This window comes from Camelus bactrianus, chromosome 20, assembly GCF_048773025.1.
Source record: "Camelus bactrianus isolate YW-2024 breed Bactrian camel chromosome 20, ASM4877302v1, whole genome shotgun sequence".
Classification (NCBI taxonomy): Eukaryota; Metazoa; Chordata; class Mammalia; order Artiodactyla; family Camelidae; genus Camelus; species Camelus bactrianus.
In genome coordinates, this window is record NC_133558.1 from 19,257,002 (window position 1) to 19,282,725 (window position 25,724).

A 25,724-nucleotide genomic window follows, 5' to 3' on the forward strand; every position below is an offset into this window, starting at 1 on the left:
TCCTTGTGGATTTTTTGGTAGAGAGCCTTTATCTAGTTATCAAGTTAAAGAGTGTTTTTCTGTTTCTAGTTTTCTTAGTTTTTCAAATAATACCTAAGATTTCAGATTTATCAAATACAATTTTTCATGTTTCAAGATAGTCATTGTGATTTTTCTCTATTTGTCTATGGAGGTGGTGACTGCTTTGTCAGATCTTCTGATGTTACATTACTATTGCCTTTCTGAGACAAACTCTACATGATAAAGTATCATTTCTTAATAGTTCACAGCTGGAATGTTGCATAATTACACATAGGTTCTTTAACTTACCTAGGACATTCTCAGCTTTGCTGCCACTGTCTACCTCAGTGCTTCTCAAACTTTAGGGTTTAAAAGTCATCTGAGAGTCTTGTGAAAAGTCACATTCTGACTCAGAAGGAGTAGGGAGGAAGCTAAGAGTTTGCATCTCTTAAAAGCTCTAGGGTGACGCTCGAGCAGCTGACCCTGGACCACACTGGAGTAAGACTCTATCCCACTCCTCTGCATCTCACCCTTCAGGTCCTACTGTAGCTATTCAAACTCCAAACTCCTGAGAAAGACTTCTGATTGGCTCAATACTGGTTTTTGTGCCAGACTGAAATCACTAGCTAGTATGTTTGGATGACCCTACATAAGATAGCCATCTCAGGGCCAATCATTGTGGCCAAGGTACAGTTCACAGCCCTTTGACTTTGTTATAAAAATAGTTTAAACTCCATCTCTGCTGGAAGCAAGTTTACTTAATGTCTCTGAATCTTTAAGTCATGTGAAAAAGAGATTAAAATACCTATTCTATAGGATTGTTATGATAAATGTATTCACACATGTAATACGGTTCTGGAATCCAATTCCAATGTGGGGCAGCGGTGCGGGTGGGGTTTCCTCACATCACCAACAATTCTCTGGACACCAGCTGGGTGTCCTACCACCCAACTCAATTCTAACACTATCTACCTGGAGATAGCATCAGATTCCACAGGTTAAGGACTCAGCCCCACAAGACCACCCTCCACTTCAGATGCCAGTCACAAGGCCAGGTTGTTACCTGTACTTCTGTACATGTGACATGTAATGAATGGCCCAACACATAATGGGCCTGGTACAGTGCTTGGCATTCAGTAAGCAATTAATGTTGGCCGTGGAGTTGGGGCAAACTCCCTTAGAATGAGATTCTGGACGTGTCTCATTGATAGTGATTGATGTATCAGATGACTTGTCTGCAGAGTCAGAATTATACTGTGTAAACCACTTAAATGTGCACCAAAAAGAATCAATTTAGAAGCAAGAAAATCTTTACTTATCCATTCTTTTTCTCATGTGTGATGGAGAAGTCTGTGGTCAAAGTTGAAAACTTGGGGTAAGTCCAGTCCAGCACTAGCAGAATCAGAACCACAGATACTCAGAACCATGGGTGAAGGAAGGAGTGGGGCCAGGGTTGGCCTCTGGTCATGGCCAACTGTCCTGCATCTCTAGGGCTGGATGTCCCCTGAATTCAAAAAGAAGTGCAGTTTCGTTGCCTGGGGGTTAGAGTAGGGTATTGTTAAAAATGTATTCTAATCCACAGAACAAAAAAATTAAAGATAAAGAGGACTGCTGTGTAGATTATCTTTAATTTGGAACTATGGGGTTATTACTTACGAATATTATCTTTGTAAATTCTCTCCTTCCTACCCCCATTAGAAAGAAGACACAAGAGCTAATTATCCTCATGATAACAATAAAGCCATTGCCACCAGGATCATTCCCTCACAGCAGTCTCTTTGTCTAGGGACCCCGAGACTGGGTGAGTGGCCCTAAGAACTATGCAGAAGTAACAGTGAATACAAATAAGTCTAGGCGCCCAGCCCTGGGGATGTGAAGGCCTCCTGTTCTGGTCTTGGCTCAGCCAATGACTGACCTTGGGAAAATCATCCCATTTGCCAGGGCCTAAAGCGTGATGGAGTGAGTCCCTTCTAATTCTGAGACCTTATGACTTAATTCCCATCCTCAGGGCGCTGGCCATCTAAGGGAGTGAAGAGTGAGTGCTGCTTCTACCCTCTGAGCATCACCTTGTTTCTCACAGGAATGGGGGCCAATGTCAGATATATTCTTCTAGTCTCTTGGGAGAGCAATGACCTCATACCTTTGTGCTCAGTGAAAACCATGGGCTTTAGAAACGAGAAGACCCTGATTCATATCCTGACTCACGTCTTACTTGTGTGACTTAAAGAGGTTTACTTAATCCCCCAGAGCTTCTAGACTCCTGGTCTGAACACTGGGAACAAGAAGCCACCTTAGAATTGTTATCAGGGACACGAGAAAACACGCACGAAAGTGCGGGGCACATTGCCTGCTGCAGTGTAAGCACCAATGATGATGCTGCCGAGGGTAACTGTGACCTAAAATCTTGGAGCTGGGAAGAATCTCAGAGGATAATCGGACCCAGGATTTTATCTTTAGGCAGAATCTAAGGACGTCCATTTTACAAATAGGCAACTAAAATATAGAAAATTTATGTAATGAGAAAATTGTATTTCCTCTGATAAATGAGACCTGGGGGAAAAGACCATTTTTCCCCCAAGATCAAGGGCTATCGGGAGCTATGTGCTCCTCGAAGGCCTCATTCTCTCCTACTAGAGTGTGTGTCAGGATCGCATCACCTTCCTTGTTGTGCTGTCTTCTTGGGCAAATTCACAGAGGCACAGCAGATTAGCTGTGGGAATTTTTGAAATTTTCATCTTGAATGAAGTTTACAGCTGATGAGTGTAACTCACCCGAGCTTCACCATACTGTAAGCTATCATGTTAAAAACAGTAACATTTCTGCCGTGGCACTGTGAGTTTAGCGGATGGTTAGAACTTTTTCTTTTTTTTCAGTTTCACAAGAAAACAGTTGAGGACACTGACATGCTGACACTGACAAGGAATTTTATTTTTACTCTTTCAATCCCGAGCGGCTGTGAGTTGAGGCCACAGTGGCTAGAGTGTGACACCTCCTCTGCTCCAGACTCAGGCCCCAGGGAACAGGTTCCACATCTCTGAAAGGCCAGCAGATGAAACCTTAGACCAGTAACAGGCAGGGAGTCACAACTGAGACTGGCATACAGCCCGGTCCCCGTGAGGACTGCACACTCTGAGAAAGGGTAAGTTGGAGGAAAACCACCCAGTGGTGCAGGAGACAGGAGGGGAGCCTTTCCTGGGAACCGTTCTGAGAAACAGAACACCTGGCCTAGTGTATGGTTAGTGTTTTGGTTTGTAGGGTAGGAACCCCCGAGCCAAAAAACAAACATAAAATGCTATCGGACTGGTGTTATATCTGGGTTCCCTGCTAGAAGCACTGAATAGAATGCCCTCAAAAAGCCTTGCTGAAGATGAGCACAAAATAAGATATTAAAAACACAAAAATGACCCCCTTCCACATCGTTAAGACACAAACTGGTGGCGCACAACCCCAAGAACTTCAGCTCTAAAACTGTAACAAGCACTGTAGGTCTACTTGACCATATGTGCAGGTGTAGTTCATAAAAAACCTAAAATATGAATATACAAATAACAGAAAAATATAAAAAATTCAAAATAATCTGTTGAACAAATCTTGCCAGCAACCTTCTATACTAAGATGGCACTGTAAAATACACATTTTAATTATCTTCAAGGGTCTTGTATGCTGACACTTTATCTTCTACAGTTTATTTTGAGAGCATGACACTTATAAAACTCACTAAAGCAACAATGACTTGGAAGCGTTAATATTTTGGCCAAATGGAAATATTGCCTATTTAATAACTATTAGCTTTTTATTAAACAATAATCACCTTTAAAAGTTTCAGAAATCTCCCATCATTGTATAAAAACTCTTTCCAAGAAAGGGTAGAAGGCATTTTGAGAATTACAAAATTATTTCATAAAGACTAGTAGTATATAATTTTAGCGGGCAATTCGTACCAATCAAAAAATTTTAAATTTCAAGAATATGCAAGGAATTATTGTCTCTCAGGATTCCAATGGGAGTTAAGAGACTATAATAATAATGCATGTCATTTCCAATAACCCACACACTTTGCACACATGTATTTAGAAAGAAAAAGTAAAATTTTTAAAAAGGGGAAACATGAATGAGTCCACAAACGAGAGTACAGGGAGGAAATGTGCTCTTTGCCACTAGTATGATCTTGGAGGTACTTTGTGTAACCCTCCTTTTTCTACCTTTAAGATGGCAATTTAAGAAAATCAAAAGAGGACAGGAAATGGTCAGATAGTTGAATGTACTGGAGACAGCACTGAATCTCTGTAGGTGACATTTCCTTTGGGGCAGTTTATTTTCCTAGGAAGGATTGTGGGTGTGTCATGCCGGACGTCACCCTTCTCGTGGGAGCCCCACACTCCACAGACACGGAACCTCAGTGCAGGGCCACCACTGCAGGAGAGGAAGAACGAGATGGAACCTTGGCAATGGCTGATTAAGTGTCCCATGGAAGGGCTCTTCTTTGGGGACTTCCAGAAATGACATGCATGTATGAAGATGACAGTAGGCAAAGCTGCAGAGTTCTCAAGGACCCAGAAGGGGCCCAGGAGAGAAGCCCTGGGCTACCGCTGTCAGCGGAACCTCTTTGTAGCCACAGACTGCAAAGGTTTGGTAATATCTGAGTTATAGACGAATCCCAGGCTGTTTATTCAACATGTTTTTATTGAGCACCTACTCTGTGCCCAGCACTGCACTAGGTGCTATGGAAAATATAAGAGAAGTATAAGATACAGTATCCGCCCTCAAGGAGCTTACAAAACTAGAGGCAGAAATCAGATGTGCATGACTCAGGCAGCACGTGAAATACACAGAGTGCAACTTCAGATGATGTCGAGGCGAAGAGACCACCGAGATCCACAGCGGCTGGGAACAGTCTCTTAGAGCAGGGGGAGGAGTTAAGACTGGCTAAGCTGGGTGCTGGCAGAGTGCTTGGGATGGATGAGGTCGAAGGCTGCGAGGTAATATGGCTGGAGCAGGAGCTTGTGCCAAACAGCAAGCACTAGCAGAGCCTGGACAGAGACGGGGACGTGGGTTGGGCCCGTGGGCAAAGAAGATACGCTTTGATTCCTCTCTTGACATGAAGATTTGTGGGTTCTTGAGGTGGGGGCACCTGCTGCCTTCTCCTGGCACAGCCATCTTGCCCTCCCCAGCCCCGTTCCTGGGAAAAAGGAACCTGGATCTTGAGTAGGGCCAATGATGGAAGCTTAATATCCTGCTGCAAAAACAGATCAGGGCTTCCAAGGCAGGACAGGTTTTGCTTGACTGGATATTTTCTTTGCCCTGGTGTTTTTATATGGACTGACAATGACAAGAGCAGGATACCCTGGATTCTTTCAAAAACTCTCCTCCTGAGGACCATCCCCTAGAGGTGATACTGTTACCCCAAAGCCGCATATATCCCGATCCCCACCTCGGCCCTTAGATGCTTTCAGGGAGGCCCCGCTCCCACTTCTGGAAACCCCACAAACTCAGCCCTGGTCTCAGAGAAGCATGGACTCTGGACCTTACGAGGAGATGCTTTCCACGGGCATTCTAGGCGGCTTCAATGGCCTAGGACGCCTCAGTGGAATTCCACTCAGCTCATTTTCAACATTTTCATGTATGACTGACTCTGAGTTGGGATGGCAGTAGGTGTGTTGAAAGTACCAGGAAAGGCAGGTGGCAAAGTGGGCTTGGGCAAAGGGAAGGTATGGGATTAGAGAAGAGTAAAATGGCCCTGGGTGTAGGAGTCAACTGGTCTTTCCTAAGAGCAGCTGGCATTGGATGCCACACTGGGCAAGAAGATGCTGCCTTGCCTCTTACTGAACAAGGAGATGGCAGAGCTGGGTCAAAGGCCATGGGCAGGAGGGAGGGAGGAGACCTCAAGGACTTCATGGTCAGAAGTCAGCCTGGGAACCCCTGGAGGTGGGAGAAGAGCTTTAGGGCAGGATGGAGGGAACAGCACGGAGTGAGATCTCAAGGGGGCCACAGCCACAGGGAGGGGAGTGGCAGCGGACAGGGGTCCCACCTCTCTCCTGATCTGGGTGCTCTGGCCAGGCACCTCCTCCCCTGCCACAGAGCACTGGAATTCCAGAGAAGTGAAGCATCTGCAGGTGTGGGGCTGGGAGCAGGAGTCGGGGCTCAGGGTCTCAGCAGGAGGCGTGTTCCGGGCCACTTGAGCCACAGGAAGGGCAGCAGGCGCCGGGTGAAGGTGGCAGTGAAGGTGTAGATGAGTTCTTGCGACTCTGCATTGGTGAAAGTCACGGTGCCCCCTTCGTAATCCAGGGCGATGCCCACTCTCCGGGGCCGCAGCGCCGGGAAGAGCTCAGCCTCGGGGCTGGTGTTGGCCCAGATGCCGGCCGAGGAGAGGCGCAGCGCCCACACGCCGTCCTCCGGCCGCAGGGAGAGGTCGCCCTTCCTCTTCACCGAGTCTCTGGCCACCCCCACCAGGCAGCTTTCCAGAACTTCCTCCTCCTCCTCCTCCTCTTCTTCCTCTTCATCCCCCAACGATTCCTCGTCCTCATCCGTTTCCCAATAGTCGTATCCGTCCCCGTAGTCGGCCTCCTCTTCCTCCTCCTCCTCTTCCCCCTCTTCCTCCTCGTCCCTCTCCTCTTCATCCTCGGACCAGCCCTCCCTCTCCACCTCCACCTCCCAGTAGACCTTGCCCCAGGTGAAGCCCTTACTGCCCAGCACCCCCGGCTCACAGTCAAACTGCTGCGGGTGCAGGTAAGCGCTCTGGTACAGGCTGCTGTAGGTCACACATTTCCAGTCCTCCGACAGCTGCAGGTACCCACTGGCCGACTGTGGGTCCAGGGTGACACTCACTGTGGGGACAAAGGAAGAAGTAACAGTGTCATCAGCAGGCTGGGAGGGAACCCCCAGTCTCCACGGTGTCCATGGCAGGACTGCCACACTGCACGATCCAATGGGCTCTCTCCACACCTACGGCCATGTGAACAGGCCCCTCGGGTGTGCGGTGCACGACCTGACGGCAGGGCGGAGGCGGAGGTCAGTGGCTGGGCCTGGGGCAGAGAGGCCTCTGGCCTTAGGAAGCCGTCCCAGTTTGCTCTGAATACAGGAGCCACGTGATAGGGCAGGTAAGAAGGAACTCAGTCGCAGGGAAAAGGACTCACCGTGGCAGGACCTCTGAGGACAGAATAACCAAACACGGGGCCGGAAGGGTCAGACTAGCAAATGGGGGCCTCCAGTGCAGACTGGAGCAGCAGACTGGCCAGAAAATGCAAGGTGGGGGCTTTAGATGTGCAGCTGGTGTAAGAGAGTGGGCTACCTGCGGGCAGCAAGGCTCCCCGTGGGGAGAGTATTGTTTATTTGAGGGAAATCTGGGGACGACCCTTTAGATACTCACCTGTCTTATATTCCAAGTCTCTCAGCAGCCTCCCTGGGGAGAAAAAAAGGACAGTGACCCTCATGCAGTGACCCTCAAGCCCAGCAAACTTATGGGTCCTTTCTCACTTAGACAGTACTAATTTCACAACAAGGCTCCAGCCCTCAGATCCTAAGAAGAGAAAACAACCAGGAGGCCTCAGAGGAGTGAGGGCAGAGAATCAGGCAGAAAGGAGCCGGCACCCTCTTCTTGAAGCAGCACCCATGCCCTCCCCAGTCCTCACCTTGGAATTCTCTCAGGCCTCGCTGCAGAGACAGAAGTTTATCTGAGAATTCTCCTGTCCTTTTTTTAACCACTCGAGCAATGGGTTTCCCAATCCAGAACTTCTTCCGTGGATACCTGAGAAGATGACAGACAAACCTGTTACTCAGATCTCCTTACATTACTCTCAACTCTCACACGTGTGGAGGGGGAGGGAAAGGTATGATCATCCCCAGGCAACAGAAAGACAGGGCCTCAGAGACACTAAGTGAACTGCCCAGGACTGAGCCAGGACTTACGACCATCAGCAGACTCAACATCCAGGGCACTTTTGTCTGCCAAGCCACGCCCTACCCTTGCCACCCTGTCCCATCACAGATATAGATCGTGGACCCAGGAGTTGGAGGTAACAGGGAAGATGCTCTGGTACAGAGCAAGTCTCCGCCAGTTCTCAAGGATGTGTTCTTGCTTCCCAGGAGGGAAGGTCGTCAGGATGAACCATGGAGTACGGGTCCCTTTGGCCCCACATCACTCCCCATTAACTGAAATGGACCATGGTCAAGGAACAGGGACAAGGACACAGGAACAGGAAAATGAGGTGCACTGTGGAGAGGAAACTCTTGTACCTGTTTAAGAAGTCTCTGGTGTCCTGGAAGAGAAGACAGCATAAGCATCAATGTGACTCTAAGAAGACATCATTCATACGCATCAACACTATTAAAGACCGGGGATGCATCACTGAACAAAATAAATGCGGCCCCTCATTATGGAGCTGACATTCTAGTGGCGGCACTGGATAAAACAACAAAAAAATAAAGTAAATAAACAAAGTAATCATAATGACAGAGGGAGGGCAGGGGATGACAGCCAACTTCTCTGAGAGGATGACACTTGCACTGAGATTTGAAGAAGGTGCTGGCCAGGTGAAGAATGGGAAGCAAGCAAGGTGGGAAGGGGCTTGGGAGAGGAGGCCAAATCATGCAGGGCTGGACAGGCAGAGCAAGGAGTTCAAGTTCCATTCCACATTCAGTAGGAAGCCACCAAAGGGTTTCAAGTAGAGGAGTGCTATATGTGATCTGCTTTCCACACGGCTCAGACTGCTAAGTGTCCTCCAGGACCCATTTCCCCCTTCTTCCTTGTAATAACAGAACCCGTGGAGTAATAGCTGGGCACAGGGCCACCCAGCAAGACTACATTTCCCAGATTCCCTTGTAACCAGGCCTGGTCACGTGACTAAGCTCCAGCCAACACGATGTGAAAGGAAGCAATGACTATAATTTTGGGGTCACGTCCTTTAAAAACAGAAATCCCATTCTACTTCCCCTTTTTCCTTGGCTCTATTTTGGATACAGTGGTGGTGAGCCCAACATTGACTACACAGCTCAGGACAACATCCCTTGAGGTGAGTGAAACTACCAGATGGAAGTAACCGGCTCTCTGGGTGACCGCATGGCAGCTGCCCTGACAGCTCTAGACCCCTCACGTCTGAATATTGTTACCAGGAGAGAAATAACTTGCTTGATTCAGCAGCTGGCCAAATCCCAAGTGATCAATCAGATCAGAATGGGTTAAGGGAAGCACTGTGAACATGGCAGCGGGGACAGCCAGGGGTCAGTGTGGAGGCTATTTTGTGGACCAGGTGAGAACTAACGATGCCTGAACTCACTGGAGTCAGGGAAGCTGCACATTCCAGGTGTGTCTGAGACCCTGGGCACACTGGTGAAGGATAATCAAGGACAGGCAGTGGCTTGAGCAGGAGGGAGGATGGTGTCATATAAGTGACAGGACATGGGGAGGGGATTCTTGTGAGATGCTGGTTGTTTCTCTTTTATGAGTCTAAAGCCTCCATAATATTCTGTTAATTTTTGCCTTCCTTTCACTCATTCCACGAATGTTAATTAAGTGCTTCCCGTGTGTCTGGCACCACTCTAGAAGCCTGGGATAGGGCAGGGAAGAAAAAGAGACACAAATGCCTAGTAGGGGGAAGCAGAGAGCAAACAATCAACACGACAAATCCATTACGCTATGCTGTGATGGGGTGAGTGCTGTAGGAAGGGGAGGAGCGTGAAGGGGGACCAAGTGAGGGTGGGCGCAGCCTGGCCTCTTTGAGAGAGCGAGATTTGGGAAACAAATGGAACATCACCCAACTGTGGCTGCTGTGGACTGTTCCAGCAAGCCTCAAGAAGAACTTGGGGCTTTGCTCCAGGGGAGGCCATACAAGAGGTCAGAACTCCACCCGCCCCAACCACAAAGCAACTGCCCGGGGACTGGCTGTGAGTTGCTGGCAAATCCCTCTAATCTGTCCGTCACAAGAAGGAAGTCCAAGCCGGCTTCAGAGGTCAGGGTGACAAATCTTGAGAGAGGGTATGCCAACAACTCTGCCGAGATTCGTGGTATCAAAGGGCAAATAAAAGGGCAGTGGGTGGGTGGGGTCAGGGAGCCAAGGGGACATATTTGGTGACACAGGAGTTGCTAGAACAGAGAATGAAGCCCATCTAAGGGTTAAAGGTTGTGAGGACCCGGAGCACCAGTGCAGGAACCCTTCTCCCAAAGGACACAGAAGGGGAGACTGGGGCGACCTGCAGCCTCACACAGGGCCTCCAGAGGGAAGCAACCTGCCCAAGGCTCCTGGACGGCCTCTCTCCCCCAGATGCCTGGGGCTGTCATGAAACAGGCCGTCAGAGCAGAGGGGCTGGGGCAGGCGTCACGGACATGCTGGGCATTAACAGAGAGCACTCCCGAAGGCTATTCATGGGTGTGGAAGGCGACCAGCAGCGGGAGAGGCAGACGTGTGACCTGCCACCCTGCCCTGCAAGGCCGTGCGGGGCTGAAGCAGGAGGGCTCCAGTGTCTCTCTGGCCTCTCTTATCCCCTAGTTCCCTTTAATGTCTTGATATTCCCGGTCCAGAGACCTTTCTTTCTTTTTCTATCACCGTTGTCAAAGGGCCTCTGTTTTTCATCTTTTGTCCCATTGCTTTTCCCTCTCACCTGTATTTCTCTACCACTTTTGGATCAGGGCCCCTGTCTTAATAGGGCCTCATTCTTACTGTCCATTGACAGTCAAATAATCTCTGGGGAAGTACTAGTGACAATTCAGGAGTTAGCTGTCCAGTTCCCCTGCCGCAAAAGCAAACGCAAACAAAACACACAGATACAACGCACCAGCACCAATACTTCTTGTCCTGGCTTTCGGCAGACACCCACTTCTTCTCCCTCACTCCTCCCACCCGGCCCCAGGGATGCTTTCAGTCTGAGTGGTCTCGGAGGCTCTTCTGGGTGGATGGGGAGAGGCTCCCCTCTGGGCAGACGCAACGGGATCTCAGCCCCCACAGCACCCCAGCTGCGTCCCTCTCTCTGTTCCAACAAGCACACAACCACACGGTGGCGGCGGCTGCAGGGAAAGGAAACCGGCAGCTGTGGGGAAAGGAAGGATGTGCATCCCCGAAGGAGAAGGTGGGGGAGGGGGAAAGGCAGCAAGTGACCCAGTCAGAGTTCAAGAGAGAAATTCAAGGGAACAGAATGACATCTGGAGGAAAGGAAGGAGCCAGAGACATTTGGACAAAGTGAGAGAAAAGAACAAAAGTCCAGAGGCCCAGGACAAACGCTTCCACTCTCTGGCCCTCAGTGACTTCATCGGGGGTGCTGGCCTGAAGAGCTCTATGTCCCCGCCAGTCCCGATGCATGAGTCGGAATCCACAAAGGTGGAGAGGCAGGCAGAGGCTACCTGTCCTGGCACAGGTACCTGGAGGGCTCGCCTGACCATGTCTCCCCAGCGTCCCACTACCGACTGGCCCTGCCACTGGCCAGAGACAGCATTTTCCTAGGGGAGATCCTAGGTAGTTCCACAGCCGACAGGCCCAACCACCCCCAGCAACACAAGTGGAAGAGATTATTACGTAGGCCTTCTCCTGGCCCATGGAAGCAGAAAGATCGAGCATGCTCCCTCCAAAGGCTGCTGAGCCCCATTCAACGCAGTATGACTCCTCTGGGAGGCTCCGGTGGAAGGAGTTGTGGTGTCACTTCAACTTGGCAACCTGTTCTCCAGTCCATGACTCCCTTTCGCAGCATCAAAGCCACCTCCTCCAGGAAGTGCTCCAGAGGCACCCTGCCTGCTCTCTACCTTTTTCTCTTGAGGGTAATTTCACAGTCCCAGAGAAAACCACGGCTGCCTCTGTCTTCCTTCACCAGCTGCCCATCCCCTCCAGACCCTCTGGGTCCTTGAGAGAAGCCGCCATTCAGCCTTCCCTCAGCCACCCCAACCCTATAGGCTTCCTCATCTCCAGAACCATCAAGAGCTTCCCCTGGCCCAGTGTCTGCCAGTGACTTGTTAGAAGACAGGCTCGTGATGGCAGTGATGAGGGTGGAGAATAGTAACGAATGTACTAGTAATCTTCCCTTCCATTGCTACAGCACTTTTTAATATTTTAAACTTTTTTTTTGGTAGAAAATTCACTTTTTGAAGTGACACCATGCCAATTATCTCATCTTATGCTCATGGACTAAGTGGCGGGAATAAGGATTATCATCTCCATGCTTCAGATGAGAAAACTGAGGCCCCGAGAGGAAGTGCCTCTCCAAGGTCCTGTAAGTGAGGAGCAGGGCCGTAGGTCGTGGCCCTGGTCTCCGGGCTCCCTGCCCCCGGGAAGGTCTCTCACCTGCATGAGCTCTGCAGCCGGCTGCTGCGCCTTGCCCTCCAGCTCGGAGATGACCAGCGCCAGCCGGGCCAGCTCCCCGACGCCCCTGGTCTTGTACTTCTCCCTGCCCTCTGTGAGCTCCTGCTCCAGCTTCGCCAGCTGGTCCAGCAGGTGCTGCTCCCGCTCCCTCAGGAACTGGTGGCCCTGCTCAAACTCAGCCACGATGCACTGCCTCTGGTCCTGGAGCTTCTTCTGCAGGGGTGGGAAGGGGGAGAAGGGGTGACGCCTCCGCCCCGGGGTGGACTATCCCTCCAGGATCTGGTGCACAGGCTGGGTCTTGGCTCCGAGCTACCTCCGTTCATGAATTCTACACTGTTTGGGCTGGAAGGGGCTTTAGAGCACTCCTGGGCTGACCTCCTTTCCTCAAAGACACAGTAAGTCCATCAGTTCAGTTCCCTCAGACACCACGGGACTGGACCCCTGACTCCACCTGCCACTGATCTGTCCTAGGTAAACCAGTATGTTCTGGGGCCTTTTGAGGAACATTGCAAGCCAGCACACTTCCCTCCTGGATACCAACTGCTGTGAGTTGCCTCTTCCAGGAAGTTTCCCTTGATAAACTTCATCTGAGCCTGACCAATCCTCTCTTCAGCACCCCTCCTCCATTATGTATAAAGTTCTGTGTGTGTGCCCCATCCCTAACATGTAAGACTCTATCCTGTTTCCTCAGTGAAACTGGAACGTCTGTGCTCAGGGACCATGTCCTTTACCGCCTCCGAGTTTCCCTGCCGTGTCCAGCCAGGGATCTGATCAGCATCCTCGGTTCTCTCACTGACTAATTAATATTGGGCTGGAGGCGTCCTTGCACAATGAGGGCCTAGAGGTACTCCCTGGTCCTGAGCCACCTCCCGCTTCACTCTGTCTCTCTCCCAGTGCCTAACTGGTCACTGCTGGGACTGGCCCCAACATCCCTCCATAGTGTCTACTTCCCCAACTGACTTTCCCCCAGAAAATTGGAATCCTCTTATCGGATTTCCCCCTCTGATCCCATCTCTAATCAAGCACACACACGCTGCCTGTTTTCTAACTACTGGCAACCACAGGCACAGGACTCACTAGACACAGTGTCCTCAGAGCTGGTCAGGCCTTGCCCAGCCTACCTCTCTCAGTTCTTATCCTGGAGCCAGCTCCGACCTTCCAAACCCTCGGCTCCCCTGCACTCTCAGGAATATGTCTTTCTCCCTCTCTTTGAAGGAAGAACCAGGCTGGGCCTTACTTGGTTCCCTGCACTCTGGCTCTGCCAAGCAGACATGGCCTGCAGCAGAGTCACAGAAGGAGAAGGACCTTAGCTGACATCCAGGCAACCCACTCACTCGCGAGACGAGGAAGTGGGCCCAGAGCACAGAGCCCAGACTGGCAGGGCTTGAGCCAAAGCCCAGGCCCCCCGGCTGCCAGTCCAGTCAGGGCTCCGTCTCCCAGGGAGCCGGGTGCCCCGCAGCTGGGCCTTGGGAGCTCCTGCTCCTCTCGGCCTCAGGGCTTCCCCTCTACAGCCTCACTTACCAGCGCAGCCAGGATATCAGCTTCTCCCTTGGCCTGAAAGCCCTGAATTTTGTCTCTGTCTCGCCTTAGGGTACTCAGGTGGTTCAGGATTTTTTCCTGTAGAAAGACAAGCAGTGGGGACAGGTGGACGCTCTGGCCTGAGGCAGGAGGGAGGACTTGGCTGGTCCTCCGCAGCAAGAAGCCTTCAAAGGGGTCTGAGCCGAGCCTGGCCTCCAGGTGGATGCCGAGCAGAGCATCCCGCCCTGCGGGGGTGAGGAAGGCTTACCCTGTGGGGCTGGGCGGCCTTCTCCACCAGGACGGCCGAGTGGGGCCTGTGCTCCCGGGACTCCCGGCACAGGACGCACAGCAGCTGCCCGTCGTCCTCACAGTAGTAGTGCAGCTTCTCCCGGTGCCGCGCGCACAGATGCGGGTCCGGCTGCTCCCGGGCCGCCTCCCCTGGCTGCCTGCCCTTGTCCACCTTCAGCCGCTCAATGTTCTCCACCAGGCTGGCCAGCTGCCATACGGGCCTGATGTTCTCCTTCTTAAAAGGCTTCTTGCAGAGGGGGCAGACGGGGCGGCCCCCTGAGACAGGGCGGACGTCGGTGGTACAGCTGCGGCAGAAGACGTGGCCACAGTCAATGGTCACCGGGTCCCGCAGGTAATCGAGGCAGATGGAGCAGGTCACCTCCTCTTCCAGGCTCCGCAGTGGTGCTGACGTGGCCATGGTGTCCTTAGCTCAGAGGGGTCCCTGTTCGCTGGTGGGACTTCTCCTTGGAGACCAGACATGGAGTCAAGAGCAGGCACAGCAGGGGGGCAGCAGTGGCAGCCTCGTACAGGGCTGCCAGCTCCAGTGACCAATCTGTCACTCGACAGACGCTGAGCAGCTCCTACAAGGCTCACACAAAATCAGAGCGATAGGACCTTACCGATCCTCAAGTCCAACCACTCATTTTACAGATGAGGAAACTGAGGCCCAGAGAAGGGAGAGCAGGGCTGCCACCAGCCCATGCCGTGCTGCTGGGAAAGCACTCCTACCTCAAGACCCTTTCCTTCCATCTGTTGGGAAATTGCTCTAATGTACCAATTATGACAAAATAAGACACTAGATAACTAGCTGGAAAATCGACATAATATACAAATCTGCAATGTCTGTTACATACACAGCGATGCCTTACTTGTGCAGTGCACAAGCTGCTCAACTCTTCATGGGGGGCCCTGACAGAGTTAAAAGATTCCTTTGTTTGCCCTCCAGATTTCGGGGTCTAAGAGCTAAGTGCACTGAGGTTCTTTATCAAGACTCAAGAAGCACCAAGAGCCTGAGTTTCAGTGTCCTCCTTTATAGATGTTTCCCTGGGCTGTGCTGAAGTTTTTGACTTGTTTCACTTCCCCAGGAACGCTGGTCTCTACCTAGACCCAGCCTGCCGGCAGAGCATGGCCTGGCCACACTGGACTCATTCTCAGCTGTGACTCCCCCGTGTAGCTGGCTTCGCTACTGTGCTGCTAATAAGGGCGACTGAAACTAATGTGGGAGGAATTCTCAGGTAGTTTGTGACTGTGATGTGCTGATGAGGGCTTAGCCCTCACAGGGAGCCCAGAAGCTGAGCACAAAGAGGACTTTAGTCCTGTTTACCTTTGCAGGCCTGGCCCACTTCCTGTTTGAGGTTAGGGAGCCTCAGCACACCCAACCCAACTGCTGCCTCCTGTCTCCAACTCTGTGTGACAAGAGAGAACCCATTTAATACTCTGAGCCTCAGTTCATCCATCCATAAAATGGGGAGAGTGATACTTACCTTCAAGGGTTTTTAAGTGGGTTGAGTAAAGGAATCATGTTGAAAGGACTAAGCATAAGCACGGTACAGAGGAGAATCTAAGAGAACCCAGAACCCTTGGCTCCCAAATCTACTCAAAGCACAAGTAGAGCAAGAGCAGAAATTTAAAGTTGCAGCAAGAGAGGAAGTGAGGGTGCACCACCATAGTGACACACGTGCTCCCGATTTAAAGCAAACGTGGGCCTCGTGGGGCAGGGGGCTGGGGCATATGCTCTGCCACAGACCCACAGAAAGCAACTCGTGGGAAGACAGCCGGCAGCCAGGGTGCGCAGGTAACTGCGAGGCTGGAATGAAGCCCTTGGAACCGCAGGCAAATCAATATGATTACTGATCATGTACATGAAAGTCCATTACAACCGAGTTCACTGGCCTTCGAGTTCTTTCACTGCAGTGACATGAATGAGCTAGAAATAAAGCCCCAAAGAGAAAACAACACAGGAATCTAAAGTCTACTTCTTGAGGCTCTAACGCAGCACTGTTAAAGTGCTTTATAGAGTAAAAGTTCTGTACAAATGTAAGGGCTTCACGGCTGACGGAAGCTCTGATGGATTTGGAGATGAGCGACTTTTAGAGATGTAATGAGTGTAGAGAAGACATGTACCTACACAGCTCAAATGAAAGAATTAAGGAATTTAACTGGCAAATGAAGGTAATAAAGTTCTTAGAATGCTAGTATTACTAGTAAAATCCTAGGAAATGCCAGGTCCAACTCCTTGGTTTCACTGTTGAGAAAGTAAGTCTGACCCAGCACCTCCAGGTGACACAGCCTGACAGAGGGTTGGGACGGAGGAAAGGGCCACAGTGCTGGTGATTCCTGTGGGCGTTGGAGTCCTTCACCAGCTCCGTTTGCTGAGGGGCTTGGTAGTTCAAAAACTTATTTGTTTCTTTTGTTGTTGTAGGGGGACAGCGTGTGTTATCTTTGGGGCTGGGAATTTAATTCTGTTGCAAGTTATTGGAAGAATAAAAAGGACTATCAAGAGCTCAGCTACAGCTCTCTGTCCATACAAAACCTGACACAGTCAGGTGCCCTCATTACTTAGAGCAGGTGATCTTCACCCAGCCTCCATGCTGGGCTTTGATGAACTTCTAAACCCCCGACACTACATGAAAATGATCGGGCACAGGGGTTATAGCTCAGTGGCACAGCACGTGCTTAGTATGCATGAGGTCTTGGGTTCAATCCCCGGTAATGCCATTAAAAAAAAAAAACGACTGCATACGTACTAGATGAACAAACCTGTCTAGGGATTATAGAAGAACACTGGTAAATAAGTGTAGGACGGATAATAGAATTAGAAAAACACCATCTTGCAATTCCCATTATAATAAGATCATCAATAGATGCTAAAACCGTGAGGTGAAAGGTACTGGGCGACAGGACTGTCCCATGGTGCCAAAGTACCACCCAGTAGGTTACTCCCTAATGTACATTGATAAGGGAGAGACCTGGAGGTGGCCTTAGTCAGGAACCAAATCCAGCATCGCTAATAGAGGGACAAACTGGCATATGTTCCCCAACATGGCACCATGTGAATTGCACGTTACCCTTGAAGTAGTCCTGCCAAAAATGTTTGACGTGGATGAATCTAATCAAGTCTTTCAACCTAACTTCCAGTTTATAGAAAATATGAGGGATAGAGGAATGAGCGAAACTACACCACGAGGAAACAATCACATAAGTCCAGAATAAGCAAATGTCATAAGAGATAAAACAGAGTTATTCTTGATTTTAAAAGACTAAGGAGAAATAGCAACCAAATGCAAATACCTTGATTGGATCCTGGTTTTAAAAAAACTATAAAAACAGTTTGGGGACAATTAGAGGAAATTTGACAAAAGACTGGGTATTGGATCATATTAAGAAATGATTATTGACTTTTAAGGGCATTTATTGAAGTTAGGTCTGAGAATATCCATATTTTTAGGCAATGCATGCTGTAATATTTAGGACTATAAGACCACAACTTAACTTTTCAATGGTTCAATAAAATAAAATAAAAAGTTTTCTCAGGAGAGGGGCTAGAGTTTTCCATTCTTCTTAAAAGAATCCATACAAGGGCCTGTAACTACCAAAGATGTTGAAAATCACTTGACACTTGCAGAAGCTCAATACAGAGGCACTGAACAAATGAATGGATTCAGAGGGAGTGAAGGCAACGCTAATTGTATGTGCACTTGTTTGAGAGTCTTCCTGAACGAGACAAACAAAACATACACAGTCCATTTCTATGTTCAGTCCCATTACTTGGTTATATAGGCTCCACCTTGAACACAGAACACATATTGAAGACGGCTGACTATAGCATTGCTGAATACATGCAAGAACTGAGGTGCAAATCTGTGGGTTGAATTCAGGGTCAAGTTTGGGCTCTAACCCCATACCCAGGTGACTGATGACTTCTTAGCAGCAGCACTTACACAGGACCCACCTTATCTGCCACTTACACATCTTATGTCATTTAATGATCAGGATACTCTTCGGAGGATACCGAGGCTCAGGGATAAGCACCTTCCCAAGAGCGCACAGCAGTGTCTGGTGCTGACGCCTCAGCCCAACCCACCCCACTCTCTTCTCTGCCCAGGCAAACTGGAAAGCGGGTCAAATACCAGCCCCTTTGTCAGGAAGCTCCGATGAGGTCATCCCAATAGAAGGGCTTTGTCAGCTGAAGAGTGCTGACGGAAGTAAAGGGGCACGTAGCACTGCTGACACTGACCAAAAGCACCCTGGCCTTAGATATGACAGGAAGCGGGGTTCGGATGAAACAGACCTGAACAAACTGCTCCCCACCCCACATCCAACCCTTTTGAGCCAACAACGCAAAACTGACCCTCTCCCTAAACCCCTCCCCAACTGACCAAGCTCCCCCAAGATTCTGCCCTTTCTGCTTTTGTGCCTTCAGCATATTCTGATTATCTTAACAGGTTTGGGGGAAAATAAGGGGGTAAAATTCTCATTATCTCCATTCCTGGCTGTTGGGTGGACAGAAACCACAGAAAGCCAGAGCCAGAAAAAAATCTTAGAGATGATGTGGTCCACCCTACGCCCTTTACCCAAATGAGAATTCCGAGACTGCAGGAAGTCATTTCAGGAGTTACCTTGTACCAGAGGCCACACACCCCTGCTCTGGGATAGGCAGGTCTTCTGTCCCTTCAATAACCCAGAAGCTGGTTGCGTTTCCCCAGAACCAGGCAGAACTGGAGACACTCCCGACTTCCAGAGTTCCCCTTGCCCCACGATCCACCTGTCCCCGACTACTCTCCGGGACTTGTAAATACCTGCTCTGCGTATGTCAACAGGCTGGCCGAGGTGACACCACATATTTCTGGCAACGCAGTCAGGATGTGGATGTCATGCGCAATTCTTTGCTGTGAGAACCACTGTGAGCTGCAAAAACTAGCTGAGGGAAGCATCACCAGGAATGCCACACCTGGTAAGGGACAGACACTCACACTCTTCACCATCTCCCTACCCTGGCCCAGTTTCAGAGGGAAAGGACCCCTCCAGTCCCTGCAGTGCACTCTGGCCTCCAGGCTGCTTCTCAAGTCCACATGTGAGGCTCCAAACAAGGAGCCCTTCTTCCGTGTAATCCCAAAGCACAGCCTCGGGCTCCATGCCCCATGGGAACCCCTTAGGGGTTCAAAGGGCTCTTGGGGCTCCAGATTAATCCTGACTTCTTAGGCTGAAATAAGCAAATTCTCCTAGAAATGAACTTCTGTGAGACACCACTAACAAAGCCAGAGAGCACAGAATTCAGGGCGAAAAGCGAGTGATCTGGATCTGGATACTAGGAGTGCCCATGCCCCTGCTGATGACACCAAAGGCCTTGACTCCCCAGATTTTCAAGCCTGGTTGTGGCTGTGGGCTGGGCACCAGGCCATCTCAGGAGATAGTGGACAGTGCATTCTTGAGGTCACACATAGGTTACTTTCCCCCACAGGGCCGAACATCAGCGATGCTCTGAAGCACTGTGCAAGGCCACGCAGAGACAAGCTCTGCATAGTCGGGGTGATGGTGGCAGCAGCCACTGGGAAGTGATGGGACAAGGCTTTAAAGTGCCTCTGAGGCTTTTAAGGAGAAGGCTGTCATCATTCATTCAATAGCTGATGATATTTTGGGGTGACTACTAAGTGACAGGCACTGAGGATACAGCGGAGAACAAAAACTGGAAAATCCCTGCCCTCCCAAAGCTTACATCTAGTGAGTATAATTACTCATTTAACACCAGCTTTTCCCACCACGTTTGGACAGAGACTGCATCTGCCTCATCCCCAGAATCTAGCACAGTGCCTGGCACAGAGGAAACAATAAAAACTGGCTGAGGAAGTGAATAAAGTCCAGGCACAGAGCATCAGATGCCTGCAAAATGCTTCCTAAGTGTCTGCTGAATGAGTGCAAACAATCTCAGCCGCTTGCCCCTTCCCTCCAGCAAGATAGGAAAGTACTAAGAGGCGATTTCTTCAGATTCCCCGCAGCAGCGATAACAGTGGGCTGCCATCACCTGCACAACACGGCTCACAGTATCGCAGGTTTGGCTCCAGGAACGCACAGAAACCAGGAGAGAAGAAAAAGCTGCGTCCCAGAAAATGGTTGCTTTGGAATAAATTATAACAGTGATAATCGCTCCTTCCCTCTTCTTCAGTTTTGTACTAGGTATGCACCCATGAACAATACAGCTTAATTTTCCTGGTTTAGAGCTTCAAATAAGTGGAATCATATTGCATTTGGAGGGGGCAGGGGCTACCAACATCACACTTGTAAGGTTCATTCATGTGATTGTGAGCCGATTTTGTTCCTGACAATTACATAATTCTACTTCTGATGTAGCCTACTTCTCATGGCCCCGAGTTGTTTCCAGTTTGGGACAATCACAAACACTACTCTGTGAACATTTCTGCTCAAGTGCCCTAGTAAATACGGGCAAGTAGGATGCATCTCAACTGGACTGTATCAGGCCAAACTGCTTCCAAAGCGGCTGTACCAGTGTACGTCCCCATCAGCAGGCTACAAGCACCCACGCTGCTCCGCGGTCTCACCAACACCTGATATTGTCACCTTTTACATTTCCGCCACAGTGACTATAGTAAATAACTGTACTGCATATTTGAAAGCAGGTAGGAGAGTGGCTCTTGAAAGCTCTCAACACAAGAAGAAAACATTTTGAAACTATGGTGACAGATGTTCATAGGACTATTGTGATCATTTTACAAATACACAAATACCAAATCATTATGTTGTATACCTAAAACTAATATGTCAATGATACCTCAATTTTTAAAAGTTATGTAATAGATGCTTTATACTCTAAAAAAAAAATTTGCCTATCTAATGAATGAGAAATAGAATCCCATTGTGTGTGTGTGTGTTTAATGCTTTTAAAAAAATAATAGAAAGAAACAGCATGAGAGGCCCAGTAACAGGCCAGGGAATCAGCCCTACAGCAGTAGATCAGATACTGTGCCCTTAATTCAATGAATAAGCGCTGTAAATGTTTATCTTTGAGTTGGGGGGGGGGGGTCTGCCGGGTTTCATTCTTCCTTCTCCTGCCAACTTTACCCAGTTCCTTTCTGGGGATCATGTGGTCAGGGTGGAGTTCCTTCTCAGCTCAAGGGTGGAGCAAGAGAATGAGCCTTAAGCACCCCTGGCCACAGTGCTTGTTTCAGGGGTAGAACATGATTCAGTTACAGCCAGTAACAAGGAGACCTAGTTGAGAAACAGGGGCAAAAAAAGATTCTTGAAAACTTTTTCTCGAGACCTTTCAAGAAGTGAGGTCATATGGTTTGGAGCTGCTAGAACAGCTAGCCAGAGGGTTAGCATGTTTGAGAATGAAGCCAACCCAGGGATGAAGTGAAAGAAACCAGGTCCTGATGGCATCTAGTGAAACCTGTATCGAGCTGTGCCTGAAGCTAGCCTACCCTTGGACTTTTGTGTCCCTGGAGCTAATAAATGCCTTTTCTGCCCAGCCAGCTTGGACTTGTCTATTATCTGCAAAAAATCAAACAAACAAAAAAACGCTACCATATATAGCACAGGAAGTTGTTGAAAGTTATTAGGCTGAAATATACAAAGAGCTTACGCAGAAAAATCAGTCTCTTTATTTAGACAATGTCTTGTGGCCAAGGTAGACACCAAGTGGCAGGTCTGTTCTCTCTCTGGGCCCCACAGGTAGAATACGACCTGCCAGGACATGACAGATCTCCAACCTGCTCTCAGCCATCACAGCCCCTCTCCATAACGCCTAGAAATTGTGAATCTTCTTCCACCCCAGCTGCCATTCTAACCAAAGCCTTCAGTGAAGAGTCCTGGGTTGGCATGAAAATCCAGATCATCACCCAGCTTCAGCTACTCTGCTGTGCAGGTCGGGGCTAGATTCTTGACCTTTCTGGGTCTCAATATAACCATGAAGAAATGTAGTTGGGAGGACACATCCAAGTGATTCACAGGACAAACTGAAATAAAGGTTTGGCAAGTGCATCAGCACATTTACTGTGCAACATAGTCACTACTGTGATCAAGAGCCACTAAGGCAGAATAAACGTAGACGAAATCCTTGGATCAGGCATCCCAGTTTTACTGTTTGTTTGTTTTTACAATCTGCTGTCAGGCAGGAAAAAGTCAGTTTATCAAATTTAGTTTCTTCAAGTGAACTCAACATCTATGAGTGAGTGGAATGGAGATATTCTAACCATTCATTCCTTGGAGAAAGGAAGGCCCTAAGCCTCCAGCTAGGGAGTTACCACTTTTCACCAAATTTGAGATACCCTTGTGGTTATATGTTAGCATCTTTGAAATGTGATTACTGGCATGCCATAATTTAACTAGCAAGACATTTTTCTACATGGAACATAAAATAAATGATGACATCTCGGATTCCGTGAAATGTAGCATATCTTATGCAAAGCCTGCCAGGATCAGCAAACACATGAATCTCATCCAGTCACTCTCCTGCTTCAAAACTCCTAACTGAGGTCAAAACTGCACAGCCGGGCCCCTATCATCTGGCCCCCACTTACCAATCTAGCCTCAGCCTAATGCTAGATACACTGAACTGGAAAGACAGCTCCTTCTTCACCGCCTCCAATCCCACCCCTCGCTCTAGTACATGATCTACTCAGTCCCAGCTTATCCTTCGAAGCTCAAATCAGATCTGCCCCCTTATCTGTGAGGTACTTCCTGTGCCCATCCCACCTCCGAGCTGAATGAATCTCTCCCTCAGGAAGCTCCTGCAAACACTGTATTACATTATTAGTGCTATCACAGCACTGTCACACCACTTCCTAATTGATACTTCTACCCATCTTTCTTCCATCCAGAATGTGAACCCATGGGTCACATCTCAGTGATCTTTCCATATCTCCAGTGTCGGGCACAAAGTCTGTAAATGTTCATGGGACTAAATGCTATCCCATGATTCCAGAGCCCCATTTATCATCTTCATTCTCCCCGACCACGCTCCCCTTCCCACTTTACAATCTTGCTTCAGCAGAAGGCTCCAAGGGCTCCCCTCAGATTAGTCACTCCTGGCCACAAACATTACCCAGATCAACATATAGTGTTGGGGAAAGGTCAACACTGCATTTCTACCAAACTGGCAAGTTTTAATTCACCCTGGTTGCCAGCCAAATTAAGCCTTTGTTTTCCAAAACCTTTCTTCCCTTCTCCATGTCTTTTCTATTCTGATCCTGGGGAGGTCTAAGTCTGAAGTCACCCCAAAAAGCCTCAACTCAGTCTCTCTTCTGCAGTTCAGTGTCTTCTGTAGCAGTCACCCCAGTCTGAGCATAGCCTGTCACTCCCTTTGGGGTAAGTGGCATCTAAGAAGTCATCTGTTGCTCTTGGGCCTCACTTTCCTTACTGCTTAACAAGGTAAGAATAACAACGTCTTGTCAAGTTCGCTGGGCTGTTTGAAGTTCAAGCAAGGTCACATAAGTGAAAGTGTTTTCAACAGCAAAAAGATCTATAGAAATGTATGCTAGAAAGGAGCAGGGGAGCCAACTTCAAAGAGCTCCCACTGGTTAAAGTTGCAACAAAATGATGCAGTACTGGATTATAACCCAAATTATAAAATAAATATCCATAAGCCCACAGTGATACAAATAAATGACTAAGTAAGTTAATAAATAAGGCGAAAAAGACACATCTTCCATGAAGAAAAATTCCAAATAATATATGTACAGAGTTGCCCTTAAGGAAGGAAGAGCATACTCCCCACTCCTCAGGTTCGGCTGCACATAATTTGACTACTTTCCAAAGAGTACAGTATGAGGGGTAGGAGTGGGGAATACTTACACTATCTCAGCCAGGTGATCAAGATCAACATCAAGTCATAAAGCATGTTCCCTTGATGTGAAGTGATGAAAATGGCAATCTGCCTCTGTGGTCCTCCCCTTAGTAACCTATATGCCCAGTCTTAGGAGAAAAACACAAACGAATTCCAAGAGGGGCAGCCTATATAATATAGGTGGTGGGTATTCCTCAGAACTCTCAATATCATTAAAAACAAACAAAATCTGAGAAACTGCCACAGCCAAGCGGAGCATTATGAAAAGTAGTTGGTATGTGGTAGCCAGGATGGGATCATGAAACAGAAAAAGTACTTAGGTAAAAACGAAGGAAATCTGAATACATTATGTATGTTAGCCAATTATAGTGTACAATTGTGATTTATATATTCATCATAGGTCATTAATTTTAACAAACGTTCTATACAAATGTAAGATGTTGAATGGGGAACAGGTTTGGGGTATATGGGAACTCTGTACTATCATCACAATTTTTCTATACATCTAAAAATGTTCTAGAAAATAAAGACTATTTTTAAAAAAAAAAGAATTGCAATTTGAGGAATATTTAAAAAGTCTATTTTTTTAAAAAGCTGATTCTTTTAAACTGGGTGGGGGACACTCTAGGGATTATGGTTTTAGCTAACAGCTAAACAGGAGGCTCAGGCACGGTCCTTGACAGTGATATTTGTTGTATGCATGAATGAATGTGGTGTCAAAATCTGGAATGTACTGGGAGTTTGCCTTGCATTTGCTCCACAAAGATAAATTTACACGCTTTTCTAAGGCCATATAGGGAGAAAAGCAGCACGGAAAATGCTAATGTGCTAATGGGCTGGAAGAGGGAGTGAATGCACAGCTCCAAGTATACGTGGCTAAACCGGTTTATTCTGACCAAATTTAAAAAAAAAAAAAAAAACCACCATGACTTTGATGGTGGAACCAGACTGGCCGTCTACTCGGCTCCAAGCAACGAGACTGTCATCTGGGCCCGCTTACTTCTGCCTCTAGAGACAAGAATGGATCGGTGCCTGAGTTGGAAACTGGAAAGCGAGGAAGACCCACGAGGAAGGAGCGAATGGAGGCCCAAGCAAGCAGGAGGATTAGATTGGGAGGGAGGACGCGGCGAACTTCACCCTTCTCCCGAGCCCGCCCCGCGCGCGGCCCGGCCGCGTTCGGTCCCCCGGACCCCGGGGCGCGTGTGTGACTGCTGCTTTGCTGCATTTCTCACCGGGCGCCCCCTACTCACCGGTCCCCAGCTCCGGGCCGCCAATCCCGGGCCGGGGTCGCTTCTTTCCCGCGGCGGTCAGTTCCGGGTCGTGCTCCACCGCCAGCACCCAACGCGACGGCGCGTCCCCGCCCGGTAATCTCCGGGCTCTACGGAGCCCTCCACCGAGATTTCCCCCAGACCAGCGCCCGGATTGGCCCCTGCCGAACGCCGTCTCCCAATGGGAACCTTTGTCCCCTATACGTCACTGATCACTGGGCAAATCCCCGGGCTGCCGCTGGGGGTGGGGCAGCAGCGGCGGAAAGGAAACTGAAATCGTTCTGAGCCCAGGCTTCGAGACTGCAGCAGCTCGAGTTTGGCGCGTGGTGCGCGCTCCCGCGCTCCTAGGTGGAAGGGAACCGTATTTTGAGGCCTAACTAGACCCCTCTGTAGAGCTCTGGGATGCCAGAATCCACCCACTCCTCCCTATTTTAGCCCGGGTCTGGACCAGGGTCTGAGGGTGCTTGGCTGCGAAGTGGCGCTCGCAAGGTGCTCAACATTAAATAGGACTCCCTGCCCACAAAGTGGCCTAAATTTCCTTCCTGGACCAGGAAGGATCTTAGCAAGAAGATA

The 25,724-nt window shown here is 49.1% G+C and overlaps 1 protein-coding gene across 3 annotated transcripts; it reads right to left on the minus strand.

Annotated features, from left to right (window-relative positions):
- Positions 1 to 4,663: 4,663 nt before the first annotated feature.
- LOC105084052 (tripartite motif-containing protein 26) lies at positions 4,664 to 25,290 on the minus strand. 3 transcript variants are annotated; one of them, XM_010974085.3, is made up of 8 exons: positions 25,134 to 25,290; positions 14,065 to 14,548; positions 13,800 to 13,895; positions 12,261 to 12,491; positions 8,233 to 8,255; positions 7,629 to 7,744; positions 7,367 to 7,399; positions 4,664 to 6,824 (listed from the first exon to the last, which is right to left on the minus strand). In XM_010974085.3, the coding sequence occupies exons 2-8, from the start codon at positions 14,500 to 14,502 to the stop codon at positions 6,142 to 6,144; spliced, it is 1,620 nt and encodes a 539-aa protein (XP_010972387.2). In that variant the 5' UTR covers positions 14,503 to 14,548; positions 25,134 to 25,290; the 3' UTR covers positions 4,664 to 6,141. The 3 variants fall into 3 exon arrangements, with proteins under 3 accessions (XP_010972387.2, XP_010972386.2, XP_045365491.2); XM_010974084.3 differs by having other exon boundaries at positions 14,065 to 14,665; positions 25,134 to 25,288; XM_045509535.2 differs by having other exon boundaries at positions 14,065 to 14,545; positions 25,134 to 25,279.
- Between the last annotated feature and the right edge of the window lie 434 nt (positions 25,291 to 25,724).